Below are 16358 nucleotides of genomic sequence, written 5' to 3'. Positions count from 1 at the left end.
CTGTATTGAGTGTTCCATATAGACCCTGCTCACATCTTTTTTTTTTTCCTCTTTCTTTTGCCATATACATCTGGTAATGATAACATTTATACCAAACATATGGATGTATGCAATTCTATGCCATACAGTTATATACGTTGTTCATTACCTGCCATTGAAACTAGAAAAAAAATAGAGCAGTGTCGACAGCATATTCTGATATTTACACTGTAGGGAAGAAGCAAGATGTGAACAGAATTTTTCTGTAACCACTGTCTTCCACTATATGTCCTCTGACCTGGACATATTATGCCTCACTGCTATTGAAGGAGGTGACATATAGTAGTGGAACTAGGCATCTGATTCACTAGGAAGACAGAGGGGTTCATTAGGAGTCCACACAAGACTTAAGGTGCGGAGTTCACCTTTTATCGTCTGTTCTTTTAAGTTAAATTAATTTATCAAGATGCACCAAAACAACTTGTTAGTTTGCTTTAAAGGAAGTTCCCCCCCCCCCCCCCCATAATTAAGTATATTAAAACATAACTACTGTGAACTTTTAAAGTAAATGAAACCACTTTATCCCCATTTGATATTAAATTGGCTGCAATGATGCAGCTATACTAAGAAACCTTTGCATTAAGCAGTCTAGTTTAGAATTCATATGGCTTGGTTTCTCTCTGCCATTAAACTCTGGCATGTATTCCAGTTTTTTCTGTATTTTTTTTTTAATGTAAGCTTCCCTAAACATTGAAAAACTTATTAGTTTAGAGTATTAGTTTAAAGTCCAGATGATTTTCTATTGGGCAGAGAGTTTTTCCTAGCTAAGCTTCCGGTGCAGATGTCAGTCAGTTCATGTAGCCACAATACTGTACTTGGGGTTTACATATCTTAATTATTGCAGATATGCAGTCAGATCATTTATTTCCTACCATGCACTTAAAAGTCTTCACACAAAAATATTGTTTCCAGTTAAATGCAGCCTGTAGTTTTACAGTTTTTTGTATATCCACTTATTAAAAGACTTTTCTATCCCTAGATATGCCAGGATTAACGTTAGGATAGCGCCTCCTGCTGTTTCTGCCCCCAAGTATTCCAGGACATTAATGTTGGACTATGAGAAAGATTAGAGACCCTCTTTGTGTCAATTAACAGTCCTGGATTATCTGCAGATAGAAACATTTTTATTCTAAGCATAAATAAAAAAATGTATATAATTATATCTAATTCTGAGCTGGATTTAACTAGAAACAATATTTTTCATGGGACATTTTAAACAGCTGGAATTTGATTGGTTGCAGCAGTCAAATATTCCACTGGTTTGTAATATGAAAAACGTCATATTTCTCAGATGTTCCATGACTGGAAGTTTAATCATCTGTGTACATGGACCCAAGCCCACAAATGGCGATCCATCAGAGAAGTATATAAAGGATCAGAGTATTTATTCTTTCACATTCATAAAACAAAAGTTGTTTGCTTAGAAATATTCTTTGAAACCCATTTTAGATGACTGATTATACAGTAATGTTGATTTAGCAAACCATGCTATATATTGTATGCAATGAATGGTGCATTTTATCGGTTTTTAATTTACCAAGGAATCAAAATTCTATCTTATAATCCTTAATGGGCATGCAGAAATATTGATTTATTATCCCTTGGTGCAGAATATCACCAAGAGGATCTCTACGTTTTGACAACCGCTTCTAACCCTGATGTTAGCTTAACTGTGTATTCTCATCTTGTAAAGCTATGGCATATCGCTAAAACATTGCAACGCTTTATGATCGGTCAGGGCTAGACTTCAGGGACCCCACTAAACCTGAGGATGCCAGGGCCTCAATTCACTGCTGCTCCCCTAGGCTTTTCTTGTATACAGGCATGCCCCTAATCACCAACTGTGCAAGGATCAGCAGCCATCGCCATTCAATAGAGGCAACTCTTTGTGTGTAGGAAGAGACTGTAAAAGGACCACCATAAAGAACCACCGCTATGGCCTCTTCATTCTTAGAATATGCGGGGACCCAGAAGACAGACCCCACTAAACATGAAGCGATCGTAAATCCTAGCGATATGCATCAATTTAATGGGATGGTCTCGTATCCATTTCTTCTTAAGACCATGTTTACACCTGGTGGTACAGCGCAAAACCACATTGTTACTGCAATGCGAAAGCCTTAGCAAAGACTACTGTTAATGCATCGATGGCTGTAGTACAACTGCTAGAAAACACATGGCTCTGGGTGGCCCCCGTTTGGCTGTTGCTGTCAGAAAACACAGGGTTCAGAAGCAGTAAAGCACCAAGTGTAAACTAGTCCTTAGCTAAACCTGAGTTACACCAGGATGAAGCTGTGGTTGTTAAATTCAGGCCATAGGTTACACTACAACTTAATAGACGTCAATTATAAGATCATGCACCAACTTCTTTGCAGTGTTTCCAGCGCCCACCTGATAAGTATAGAACATTTAAGACGTCTGAAGACAGACCACTCATTTAAAGATTTTTTTTTTCTGGATTTAGAAAGTTGTCATGAGGTTTGTTTTTTTTCAGTGTAACGCAGTTGATAAACCGGTTGTAGCTTTTAACATATTTTGTTAGCAGGACTTCGGTCTAAAGTTGCTACACATTTCTGTTGTGTAACGGGAGCAAAATGCTCAGACGATAACGCCAATGCAAATAGAGCTAATTTCTGAACAGGGCAGAGCATTGCCAAGTCAAGGCTTGTAACACAGACTTCGGCATATACAGCTGTAGATGGAGATCAGAAAGGAAGCCCTACACTCCTAACTTGATTCAATCATAGTTTCATAAATATGACGTTTTCATTAGATAGTATAAGATGTACTCTGGTTTCTATGGATCAATGCACAAACAAGTTATGTTATAGAAGAGTGCTGCACTGGTTGTGCCTTGTATGGCTTATGGCATGTTTAATCTAAAACAAAATAAAAATGCAAATGTTAACCGCAGTGTAGCGTGTTGTCTTTACTTTTAAGAATTGCTAAAAAAAGAAAAGTTTTTTCTTGCAGATTGGAGGTCGATTAAATATTTTTTTTCCAATTGTCAATGGGACTTTCTAATGTTAAAAACGCAAAGTTGCGTTGCATCTTTAACATTAGGAAGTCCCATTGACAATTGGAAAAAAACGCTAGTTGGTAGTCGCCCTTACTTAGTAGAATCTGTAGACAATCTAAAGTGGCCGAAAATGTCTATTTCACAGAGACCAAGTGACAATCTCATGGATGGTGACCTTCTGACAAAAGATGTTTGGAATAGGAGGGGGATTATGAAAATGGCCTCTTGCTCATAGCAACCAGAAGTTAAACATGTGCTTTGATTGGCTGCTATGTACTAAATTTTTTTTTTTAAAAAGACCATTTCATAAAGCTCTCCTTAAAAGGTCATTGCCATTAAAATCCATGCCAGTATTTCAATACAGGTTAGGATCATGGTAGTCACTTATTGCTTTGCAGTAAATGAATTCCGCTGTAAAAATCTGCATCATTTCCGCCATAAATTCAGCAAAATCCACACCATGACTCTTCTGTGGCGGACCTTTCAGTTGTAAGTGAACAGTTTATTAAAACCTCATTCACTTACATTGTACTGTACATTCTTGTGGAATTTTAGCAACAACCAGGCACCCAAAATTCCACAGCAAAACCGTGACGTGTGAACTCACCCCTAGTGCCATTACCATTTCCGACTAGCAAACAAATTCCCATTGAGTATTTGGCAACTGAAAGATACCGCCAACCACCCAGCCTTCAGCAGGTCTACAAATCCAATAATTTAAAGTTCTTCCATTCTTCTAGACATTATGTAAAATGTTGTACACATCATAGGCATCACCAAAATAACCGCTCCGCGTCTTTACAAAGGTCGGCGTGCCGGGCATTATTTATTTTATGTGGTTTACAAATGTATAAATATATTTTCAGTGCAAAGAAGAGCCCACCATTAAATATGTCTACCCTCCACCCATCCTGTGAGATGAAAGCTGTATTGTTCATGCACCAAATAGTCTTGCCAAGAGCGGGTAAGTACAGCAGCAGTTCCATGTCATCGCTGTTATGGCGTTACTTGGCATCTACTGCCTTACGTGTCTCTCAGCTATGTTGGTTACACCAGTTATTCTCAATCGGAAGTTAGAACCGTCGAAAATTAGACCTGAACTCGCTTCTTGCTGCTGAATGCGTTCAATGGAAGGACCTTGAATTGTGTTACATATGTCCAGTCTAGTTTATGCACCACGACCGAGGCAACGTCTATCATACAGGTGAATTATCGCTTGCGCTCTCCCTTTTGTGTGCGTTTCTTCTCCTTTTCTTTTCGATCCTGCTTGGCTTGTTTATCTTTCTCCCGTTGCTGCTTATCCTGCTCTTTCTTCTTTTGAGATGCCTCCTTCATTGCATCGCGTTCGTGTTTCCTGGCATTTATAAGATCATCCAGATTGGTGTTCTTGAAAAGTGCTGAATTTTTGTTAAAGGTCTGTAATCATCTGTGTTAGTGCTATTGGGGGAATTTATCAAGGGCTTTGGGGCAGAATTTTGGCAAAAAAAAAATTTCACAAATCTTGGCTCATGCCACTTTTATACTAAAGTCTATAACTTTTATTCTATTTGCCACTTTTAAAAAGGGGTGAGGTTTAGCAGGCGGGGGGAGCATGGCCAGCAGTGATCGGCCAGGTTTATTAAAGGAGTTGCATCAAGAACAACTTACCTCTAAGACCCTCGCCAATCCTAAGAAAGGGCCCCATGTTCCCATCCCTTCTCCTCACTGCACCTCCAGCAGGGAGAACGAATAGAGCGGCAGTTTACATGCACAACGGTACTTTTCAATGAAACTACTAGAGACAGCCAAGCGCTTGTACTCTGGTCATCACCGTCAGCCCTGTTGAAATGAAGAGCAGCACCATATATGTGTGACCAGTACTCCATTCAATCCCCACATCCCTGCAGGGGGGATACAACAATCCCACAGTGACAAGAGGGGGACACAGAACCACTATTCTTAGAGTGAGGGGGGGGGGGGGAGGGGGGGAGAGAGTTGTCTCTGCAGTGAACCCCCAATCAGAACTATCTATCCTGTGAATAGATAATAAAAGCCATTTTGGGTACAACCACTTGGATGCTACATTCACAAGCAGAAAACGCACGCAAACAAACTCCATTCTTTTGATTGGAGTCATACATATGAGCGATGGTTTTCACCTTTCCTCACAGCACCACTGAGGTTAAAAAAAAAAAAAAATTGCTGCGTGTCCCGTTTTTTCATGTTCGTCAGAAAGCATCGCCCATTTTTTTCAGTGGGATTGTCAAGCTAATCGCATGCCGTGCGATATGAGGTTTCCCATTGAAATCAATGGGAACACTTGCTGATCCTCAGAAGCGCATGACAGGCGCCAGAGGATCGCAACTTCACAGAAGTGATACAAGGCATCTTTGCATGAAAAAAAAAGGTGACATACGCAGGTAAAATGGACGTTGACAAGCGCGATATCGAGCTGGGTTTCTCGGCCCGATATCACACTTGCTCGTGTGAATGCAGCCCAAGTTTTAAGTCAGAAATATTGCAGATCTGTGTCTGCTCATAGCAGGCGCAGATTTTATTTTCTACCTTAAAGGCAGCCTAGAATACGCTAAATTTCTTAAACTTATCTCATATGAGGTTTGGCGCATTTTGCTCAAACAGACTCAAGTTTAAAGAAATTATGCTATGAAAACAAGTTACCCCCACTGCACAGGATAGGAGATAACTGGTTAATGGGGACCCAACGCCGCTCGTGACCCCAATAAATCAGCTGTGCGGGCGCATGCTGACAGCGCCGCAATAACACATGAAATCAGTGGGAGCCGTGGCTGCAGTTACAAGTACCGGCAACTATACGGAGGTCAGCAGAGACTTCCGCTGCGACCTCTGTGTATTTGGCGCTTGAAATCAATGAGAGCCGTGCCTGCAGTTACAAGCGCCGGCCACTACACAGAGGTCGGTGCGGAGGCTTCCTCGCCTACCTCTGTTATTGTGCTGACAGCTTGCGCCCGCACAGCTGATCGGTCGGCGTCCCTAGTGACGGATCCTGGACGATCTACTATTGATGACCTACCCTGATAATAGGTTATCAATAGTATTTCCACGGAAAGCCCCTTTAAGAGGCGAGGGTTATTACAAGCGGAGGAATCTGCAACTTGGTTTTCATTCGTAGGAGTAGTTGGGCTGAAGGGACTCGTCGCCGCACGTAACATTTGTGCTCTTATCTACAGGAAACCTTTTCTTTGTTCCTATATTATCATAGTAATAGTTCTAAAAAGGTATAAAATCAGGATACATTTCTCTGGGTTCTGGGCAGCAGAGCTGGCAGCGTCCTCTTCTTCACCTGCAGTATCATTAATTAAGGAAAGAACTGGTGTAATTAACGAATGACATACAGAGGAAAAGGACACGATGTAAAGCTTAGAAGTGCTGGGATGCCTTGTAGTCTCCTTTACCATTACCCCGGGGCTGGGATGCCTTGTAGTCTCCTTTACCATTACCCCGGGGTCAGAGAGGATACATTTGCTACGATTTTACAGTTCTGACCATTTCAAAGTCATATTCAGCATCGATATGAACACTTTAAGGGCCAGTCTAGCAAAAACACATTGTTCCATCCCTGCAGCCTCACAGCAAATACCGCCCATAAAAAGGCTATTGAAAATAGGTTTTCCATGTCCACAAGCGGAAACCCATTGAGGTTTTCCGCTCACGGAGGAAAAATTGCAGCATGTTCTATTTTAGCGCGGACAGCTTCCATTGAAGTCAAGGGAAGCCATCCAATCCATGACCGTGTTAGCTGCAACAGGGCCGTGGAATTCGCGTCATCCGCAATACTGAATCCGGACAGGTACGCAGGGGTCACCGGCCGGGCACAGGGTCGGATTCCACTGTGGCATCCTGCATGCAGAATCCGACCCGGCCGTGTGCAGGCGGCCTTTCTCTTTCTCCCCAGACCCAATTGTCTACTTTAATTTGTAACCTGTTGCCTTCTCATTCTCGTCCATCCTACTATATAGACACATTGTTGCGGTGCATATAAAGGATATTCCTCATCATCGGTGACATTGGCGTACTGCGCCAGCAGGGCGGCCTTCCTCCGCTGCTCTTCTCCTGACACTTCCTTGGGCTTCACCACGATTTGTGCCTGCTTCTCTATCATGCTGGCGAGAGCTTCCACCTCATCTAAACAGACAGGAAACCAGAAGATGAACAGTAAGAACACACTAGTAATGGTCATAACCGAGCCATGCAAAAACACTAAGCTTTTTAACCCCTTAAGGACCGCGCAGTTTTGAACCTTAAGGACCAGACCCTTTTTAAGGATTTCACCTTCAGCTACCAAAATCATTTTTGCTGCATTTTTTTCCCCATGATATATAGCGCTATTATTTCATATCTTTTTTTTCCCGTTTTTTAGTTTTATTGGGGGCAAAAATGTAAAAAAAAAATTATATTTATAGTTTGTTTTTTTTAATTACTATATTTACGCTCAAATAAAGTATGGGAACAGGTTCCTCATTTTGTTACATTTTTACATACAATATGTATGGTTCAGGATTACAGGGCGCATACGGCGACGGCTTCAGGTTATTTTCTTAGTATGTATAGCTTTTTATTTTATTCTGTAACTTAAATTTTACTTATTTATGTAATTATTTTTTACTATCCATCTATGTCCCACCATGATGTCATACAAGACCTCTGGGGAACATTCACATGTTTTGTTTGGTTTTTTTTTAAACTTTTCCACTGTAGCTGGGGCATCCATAGGAGCCCCAGTTAAGGGGAAAACATCCCCCTGCAGTGACAATAGTCACTGGCAGAGCTGATCAGGGTCTGCTGGGGCCCTGCAGCTCTGCTGTAACAGGGAATCCTGGTGGTCATGTGACTGCCAGCTCACATAATGGAAGAAACCCTTCCACTTCTTAGCACATAGCGCTCATTGAGCGCTATGTAAACAGGGAAAGGAGAGAGCAGAAGTGGTTAAAAACCGCTTCTCTCTTCTGCTTCTTAGCTGTGACTAACAGCTGACAACCCGACCTGCTTCTGCTTGATTGCAGAAGCAGTGGCTTTAATCTTGTGCTATATTTCTGCGACCAAGTGGAATTAAAGCCTAGGAGCAAGCGCCATAAATTTACAGCGATTGATCCTTAAGGGGTTAAGAAGCTCCAGCTGCACAAATGTGCATTCAACGATGGGAGGACGCTTTGGGCGTCATACAACTGGACTGCCCTGTCCGTCGATGCATCGGCCACTGTCAAACTGCAGATTTCAACAGACGTTATGGTTAAGATTAAGTGATGCACAACAGGCAGTGAGATACTGCTCCTGCCGCCTGCTGGACAACCTAATGTCTGCATTATCAGGTATTTAAACGGAGCATTACGCTCACTGAAAACTATCCACAGAGCAAGGGAAAACCTGCTGATCATGGGGGTCTTGGCAGTCGGACCCCCAATGATCCAGAGACAGCAGCTCCAGAACGTTCCTATTTGTGGGCAGCAGAGGACATGTATGCACACCTCCACGGGACTGCCAGAGATAGTGTTGCTCATGCACATCCTCCGCTGCCCACACATGGGGCAGCAGTCTCGGGAGCGGTGGAGGTGCCAGCGTTAGGTCCCCAACCGATCAGAAAGTTATCCCCTACCCTGTGGATAGGCGATAACTTGCTATGATAGGACAACCCCTCTAAATCGTGATAGAAGTGGTTCCTCTGAAGAGACCAAGGGCCCATTCAGATGGCTGATTTTCCTGTCTATATATCATGGACAGCACATTATAGCCAGTTAGATTATTCACATGAGCTCCCCCCTTCCCCCCACGGACCATCGAGAACACAACCAGCATGTCCGATTCATGGATCAAATATAGACATGCAATGTACACTACACACTGTGTCCGTGTCCTGTCCAATGCGAGTTGTACCCAAGATTCTTGGGTGCAACGCCGCGTACTTGGCTGTCAGACTACGGCCTTTCGGGCAAAGAGTCGTGTATGGAAGGTTACCTTCTGCTTTAGCCTGGGCTCTGGTTGCCTTCTCGGCTTCACACCACTTGGTGACTATTTCTAGACAGACGTCTTCTATGGAGTCTTCCTCCTGTAGATGAAAAGCCGATATTATCTAGTCTATAGCACTGCAATACAGGAAGGGTAACCTCTAATGTGGAACAGAAAATGTCAGAAAGACAGCTCCGCAATGCTGTAACCGCATGCGACATTGGCTGCCATGGATGGGGCGGACGCATGCAGTGGCCATGGCCCTCTCTGCAGTGTTCCAAGCTGACTGCAATGCTCCTATGCCCATCTTTAGTCGCACACTGCTTACTGCTTTTGGATTGGCCAGCAGCCTGTTGTGTCTTAGACTACTGACGTACTAGCCATGCTCAACGTGCATTGGGTTATCTAAGAATTGGCGTAGACTATATCCACCCCCCTCCTGGATTTGTCCCAGGACTTTAAAGTCATACAATTTTCCAATACTTCAATTAAACTTTATCAGAACCAGAATATCCCTTTGCGAAAGTATTAAATGAGCCATGTTACACTTACAGGGGTTAATACAGTTTAGTCCGAAGCTTGATAAAGCGGCGTATACTGGACTCATTTGCCCCTGTTAAGTGGTGGCTTGAGCGGTTTCTGGAGACCAGATTTAGTCATTGTATCTGTATTTCTTAAAACCCTTTTACACAGGCCAATAATGGATTGGTTTCCCGCGATCCAGCAAGAATCTGAACGATTATCATTCTGTGTAAAGGCACGCCCCGAGTGAACGATGAACAAGAATTTGTTCGCTTCTCATTTGTCATACAGTTTCCGCATGCACAGGAGGTTGTTTGCTTATGAACAGCTGTGTGCTTACTGTGAACAGAGGCGGGTAGGCTGGAACGATCCCCGGCCTGCCCCGCCTCCAACTCACTAGCGATGCTCGTTATTGTGTAAAAGCTCAGGAACGATTATTGCTGGGACGACCTACTGGGTATCCGCGCCCAACAGACCGTGTAAAAGCACCCTTACTTGTGTCAATGCAGTTAATGCATGCACACGACACATCTATTCATTTGTCAGTATTGAACTTTTGTAAGGATTTGCTACTGCTGTAAGGTGCAACTAGGGTGCCGTCTCCTGTGATTGGACCACTACACATTTCTTTGTTCTACTTTGCACTATTAATAAAGTTAACACTGAGCTGGCGCTTCAGAAAAAGGACAATAGTGACTTCACACACAGTTGATGTCTTGTTTTTTCTCCGATGATCACCGCTAACCAATATGGATACATGAGAGAACTCAGATCCTTGTAGCCTCATTGTCAATTCTAAGTTTAACCCCTGAAGGACCGCCCATATGTCTTTTGATTGCAGCAGTTAAGGGGCTTTATTCTACAGCGCCGTCTTTGGACGGTGGCTGCACTGAAAGCTTGCCGTGGATGCTTGGCTGTCGGATAACAGCCTGACACTTACTCTAATGGTGTGCACCGAAAAAAAACCTTCAATCCCTGGTGTTTAACCTTTTACACACCGCTATCAGTGCAACTGTGGCATGTAAAAGGCTGACAAAGGGAGGAGCTTGCTCCATCACCCATCAGACCCCCGTGATCGCAGGGTCCTGATCGGTTGCTGTGGCTGCAGGAGGCTTGAATATAGCCTCTGGGTCTGCCAGTTATGGTGGCCTATGAGGCTCTGACTTTGGCTGAGCCTCATAGGGTTTCTAATATGCTGCTATACTGAAGTATAGTAGTGTATTAGGAGAGTGCTGAAAGATGCTGATGCTAATAATCAAGTCCCCTGGTGGGACAAAAATAAAAAAAAATGTTGCTGCTTTCCCAGAATCATAACACAAAAGTTAATCTAAAAATAAATAAATATATTTAAAAAAAGGTTTTTTGTGTACAAAAAAAAAAAATCCAAAAAGCAAATGGCAAAACTTATTTTCTTCCCCAATCCCCCTAGGGAAAAAAATAATAAAAGTTACACAATATATTATATGTACCCCAAAATGATGCAATTAAAAAGTACTTGTCCACGAAAAAAAAAAAAGGGTTGTGGCTCCTGGAGCGCAACAATAAAAAAAAAACAGAAAAATTAGTTGGTCCTTAAGGCGCAAACAGGCATTGTCACTAAGGGGTTAAAGGGCTATTCCAACATCTTTAAGGAGATACCGAGAAACGGTTGGACGCCTGTAAGGTGTATCTGATCCCTTCACCTTGTTGCCGGGTAAGAATTAAACATTTACAGCTGCACATGTGATTGCTACTCAAATGTACCCCCAGGCAGTCGCAGCAGGGAGCGAATATGGGGGGGGGGGGGGGGGGGGGGGGGGGGGCGCTAACTGCAGACACTTCCCATAGCTGAACCAGCTGAGAATCTGCTATGGTGGCCCGCAGTGTTATTGGTCCTGTAAAACGCCCGACGGAAACTGAACGGACCCCATTATACTCAACGGGGTCCATTCGGTTCCATTATAAGACGGATCTCTTTGTCCAGTGGGGGGCGTATTCTCACATAACAGAGCAGGAAACCAAAACTACGTAGCGCAGATTAAGGAGGCCGAACATGAATGTATCGTTTCTTCGTATGGAGATCCCAAAGCAGCGGTAGGGGGTATTAGTCCCCATTATGTGGCGGATTTGAGGCAGAATCCGTATCGAATCCCCAGCAAAACCCGTGCGAATGTGTTGCATTCACTTAAATGGGAATCAGCGCCATAACCTCCGCAACTGGGCTTTTCCCCCCAAACGTAGACTTCAAATCTGTGTGCAGAAATAAAACACTAGTGGCGCGTTACTTCTTGACACCAGATCGACATGTGGATCAGCCCCATCGTAGAAGGGCTAAGGGCTCGCTCACACAGGCATGAGGGGGCTGCGGATTATCTGTGTATTTTACACCAGTGTAATACGCAGTCCTAGAAGCCAAATGATTTTATTTTTGGGCCATTCAGACATGCGCAACAAACATTAAAAAAAGAAGCAAAAAAACACACACTGCATTTTTTTTTCAATATGTGCGTCCAAACTGACATGACTCGCGTGCTTACGGGGGGGGGGGGGGGGGGAGGGGGGGGGGTTGCGCACATGTGAAAATGAAAAAGTCACAAGAAGACGCACAAACACAGCAAAAACGCATGTAGCACCCAAGTACCAACACGGTGGAAGGCGGTTTTTTAACAGCCCCATATAACAAACGCCCGTGTGAACGAGTCCTTGGAGGTCATGCAATGCTCCCTGGGAAATTAGGTATGCAGATCATCTCTCCTTCCAGGAAGAAGGAAACTCCAGCACCAAGTTGGCGTCACCCCCAGACCTAAATCAGAGACCCCCAGCCAGAACCCAACTGTGCAGTCACCAGGGACACAAAGCATGCTGGGACTTGTAGTTCCACGAGAGCTAGGGAGGGGCCAGCGCACAGTGCTTCCTAATAAGGTTCCTAGCAGGACGAGTGCAGCTACGGGGGGAAAGAGAAGAATTGCACCCCCAGCATGCCATGCGCTGCTGCCGCAACTACTACTACTACTCCCAACAGCTGAGAGTTGCCAGCCGCTGCTTCACTCACCAGGAAGGCGGACAGGATGCCTCTAAGCGCTCGTCCCTCTCCTCGGGGTTGTCCTCCTCTCGCAGGACCCCCTTGATATACGCCGGGTACACCTCCGGATCATCCCCAAAGCCTCCAGCCTCTCGTCCAACCATACCCCAAAATCACCGGCTACCACCTGCTCGCTGGGCGCCGCCATCTTTCATCCGGGCTGGAGCTCCTACCAAAGGAGGAGCTATGCGGCGGCGAAATCCACTGCGCATGCGCGAGTTTTTTTGGTTCCGCTCTGCACACTAGTTTGGTCCTCCCGGCTCGCCGTTCCTGTTATTCTCAGGCGGGAGTGACTGCTGTTTAAAAAAGCTGTGCTAGGTAGAAAGAGATTGATGCGGAGCAGAAAGAGCGGTGAGAGGCGGCTGCGGGGAGGGAGTCGGAGCACGGGCGGCATAGGGAGCTGCAGTAGGACTACATTTCCCAGTGGGTCTACTTGCTTATTATAGTATTAGAGGCTGCTGGGAGTTGTAGTGTCCCAAAACTTTCTGCTCACATCTGAGGTAATTCCGTGATCTTAGAGGCCGGTTGACGTGTGGGATGGTGGCCGGTGTAGTCTATGACCGGAGGAGGTCTGCCCCTTCCGTAGATATGTTATAAAAAGCGTGCGGTGCGGCCTTGTCTATGGCTCTTATACCTGTAAAATAGGACGTATTTACTCCCCAGCGCTGCGATGGGCGGCTTTGTTCTCGTACGCAATACCGCCACGGTGTCCGTAGTGATATAGCGCGCTTGGAAAGCGACCGTCGGGGTACTTGTAGACGGAATGGATATCGTTCCAACGAGCGAAAGTGACCGATACTCGTTAGCTCACGTTTAGACCAAATGAGTACAGTTTGATTTTCGTTCATTTTTGCCGCGTAAAAATCGCCGTTGGCTCGTTCGGTCTTAACCGCGCTCGCTCAGTCACTTATACGGCGGGCTGATGTTATGGCGGCGTTGATTTGACGCCATGTAGATAACTAGACATTAATGTTTGTGGATCTTCTCTCTTCTAGGTGTCATGGCAGCGCCGAGCCCTGTGCCGTCTGGTATGTATTCCTCCATCGCCGCTACGTGATTTATGCCCCGTTTACACGGGACGAATGACGTATTTAAACAAGCGCTGATGTCACCGCTACGGCAGCCTGTTTACACGGGCGGATCGCCGCTCAGAATCGCTGTCCTCACTAAGCGCTTTACGTTCTATGGGAAACGCAGAGCGTAACAAGAAGCGAGCGAACGGGCAGCGACTAACAAAAAGCGCACGATGGCTGAGGCCGCTCTCACATTGCCCGCTTTTTACCGCGGCGTTTCAAACGCTGCGTAATTGCGGTACGACTCCTCCATTGACTTCAATGGCGCTTCGCAGACCTTCGCACGAACAACGAATCTTCAAGCGTCTGCTCTATTTTCGCGCGTTTTAGCGCTTTTGTTTTTTAAAGCGCCTCAACAGCCGTCACAATGGTGGGGTGCGTTAAAAGGCGCTGTAACATGCGTTTGAGAACGCCGTGGTTTCGGATGAGGCGTCTTGCAATTGTCTGAGGGCGGTCTTGGCGTTTACATGTAACAATTATCGCGCATTTTCGTTCGAGCGACAATTGTAACATGTAAATGGGCTGTTAGGATCCCTGTCAGGAGGACGATCCAGAAGGAGTAATGTGCGCCATGACCGCGTGACGTTACAGGCCGAAGCCTGATGACCGGTCACCTCCTGATGCCACGGAGGCCGGTGAGGCCGCTCGTTACGTTGGGGTGACTTTATAGACCGCTTTCATCCAAATAGTTGCTCAATAAAGCAAACTTAAGTTGTTCCGTGAAAAGATGGCCACCAACCGCGTGACGAGCGCAAATCCATCACTAGACGCCTCGTTTCACCTTGACAAAAATAGTCACTGAGCGTTTGTCTGCCTGTAAACGGGTATGGCCGTGCGCACATCGGGGTTGGACACCTTCATTCGGAGGTTCTGTTGCAGATCCGGCACAAAATGGCAGAAGAAAAAGTACTTCATGACTGTTTTTTTTTTTTTTGGCTAGTAAAATACCGGACAGCTGAGCGGAGACCAAACGGACACCATTAAGTCAATGGGGTCCATTTGGTTCTGTCAGAAGACCGATCCGCATAGCCAAGGGATTCCCCTTTCCTGCTCCGTTATGGGAACCCCTGAACGCAGATGTGAACACGGCCTAATGGTTGTTTTTTAACCGCTAACCAATAGCTTTGCAGAGTGCGCGCACTTCATCAACTGCAAACCTGAACAATAGCTACTGTTTCCCTGAAAATGAGACCCTGTCTTATATTAATTTATCCCCCCCCCCCCCCAAAAAAAGTCACTAGGTCTTATTTTCAGGGAATGACTTATTATACTTACCTAGCAGGATTGGTCCAGGTCCCTCCCGCTGCTCTCCGGAGCCCCAACGCGCTGAGCTACGGCATTGATTAACCAATTCATAAATCCTGTCTCCACAAGACGATGGCTTAGATTGGCGGAGCAGCAGACAAAAAAACAATCAGTGCAGCGCTCTATGAACTAATCAGCCATCACATTGGTTCATTGAGCACTGCATTGATTGGCTGACCAACGCTCAATTAACCAATCAGAGCCATCATTTCCTGGAGGTGGAATTTATGAATCTCGAAACTATAAAGTGATCTTCTGTGGGCGGCCGAGAATGACAAGAAGTGCGTCTGAGCTCCGGAGAGCAGCGTGAGGGACTTGAACCGAGCCTGCTAGGTAATGTATTTCTTTTTGGTTTGTTTTGTTTTTTTCTTGGGTAGGGCTTATATCTCAAGCGTCCCTAAAAAATTAGGTTTGGGCTTATTTTCAGGGAAACAGAGTATGTAGAAAAGTACACTAACAAATCACGCAAGCGACTATTTCAACGACTATTTGAGCGGTTAATGTCCCCTGTTAAACACACTTGTAGTCTTTCTCCCCGTTTCCCATCACCTTTTAGCCCCAGAACATAGTTTATGGGGCTCAAAAGTGGCGACTGTCCCTTTTTTTTTTTTTTTTTTTTTTTTTTTAAAGGGGTTCTATCAGTAAAAAAAAAAATTCTATACTCGCCTATTTCTTCCCCGTCAGTCTACTTGCCAGATCTTCTCCTGCAGTCCGGGGGCGTCACTTCATCTACAGCTGGCTGATGCTTCTCCTTCCTGTGATGTTGCGTACGTTCACAGAAAGTCTCCTTTCTGCCCGACAATGTATGTTACGTCACTAAATCACAGTCTGGCAGGGAGTGCTGAGCTATTGAAGAGACTGCTCATGCGCACTGTCTCTGCAATAAATTAGCATTCCTTCCTAGCCAGCGAACGCTACATCACAGGGACGTGACCGTCACTGACCATAACTGGTTAAGATCAGTGAGAGAATGTGGTAAGGAGTGTGCCTGTGGAGGAATAGGTAAGGATAGAATTTTTTTTTTTTAAATGACAAAACCCCTTTAAGGGATACTTTTCACATTGAAGTAGTTTTAATAAAGTTTTGTGCTTAAACTCTTTAACCCCATAAGGACTTGGCCTATTTTGGGCATAAGTACGCACCGATTTTTGGGGGATATTAACTTCCACTTTTATTTTTTTTCGCCCATATGGCCATATGAGGGCTTGTTTTTAGAATGGCGAACTATAGTTTTTATTGGTACCATTTTTGGTGCATATAATGTACTGTAAAACTATATATATAATTTTTTTTTTTTTTATAATCGTTGTCTAAACGGGCCTTTAGACCTATATTCAGTATCCAATTTTTTTTTTTATCCACTGTATAGAATTCCCTG

The 16358-nt window shown here is 44.6% G+C and overlaps 2 protein-coding genes across 3 annotated transcripts in view; one reads left to right on the top strand and one right to left on the bottom strand.

Moving 5' to 3' along the window:
* Positions 1-3855: 3855 nt before the first annotated feature.
* On the bottom strand, positions 3856-12793 carry CCDC43 (coiled-coil domain containing 43). The gene is given in 7 exon segments (XM_066587915.1): positions 3856-4455; positions 6312-6364; positions 7066-7201; positions 9029-9119; positions 12573-12601; positions 12604-12675; positions 12678-12793. Coding segments are annotated over 7 exon segments (642 nt in total). The 5' UTR covers positions 12751-12793; the 3' UTR covers positions 3856-4267.
* The window catches only part of DBF4B (DBF4B-CDC7 kinase regulatory subunit), a 29253-nt gene continuing 25487 nt past the window's right edge, over positions 12593-16358 (top strand). Inside the window, exons 1-2 of one of the 2 annotated variants that reach the window (XM_066587911.1) lie at positions 12593-12953; positions 13598-13630. In XM_066587911.1, the coding sequence (XP_066444008.1) occupies positions 12935-12953; positions 13598-13630 (52 nt within the window). In that variant the 5' untranslated portion in view covers positions 12593-12934. Of the gene's footprint in view, positions 13103-13597; positions 13631-16358 lie in introns of both variants that reach the window. The other variant, XM_066587913.1, reaches the window with a different exon arrangement.

The sequence above is a fragment of the Eleutherodactylus coqui genome, chromosome 13 (genome assembly GCF_035609145.1).
Source record: "Eleutherodactylus coqui strain aEleCoq1 chromosome 13, aEleCoq1.hap1, whole genome shotgun sequence".
NCBI lineage: Eukaryota > Metazoa > Chordata > Amphibia > Anura > Eleutherodactylidae > Eleutherodactylus > Eleutherodactylus coqui.
Note: the sequence above shows the minus strand (reverse complement) of the source record. Positions and strands in the feature narration are given on the sequence as shown.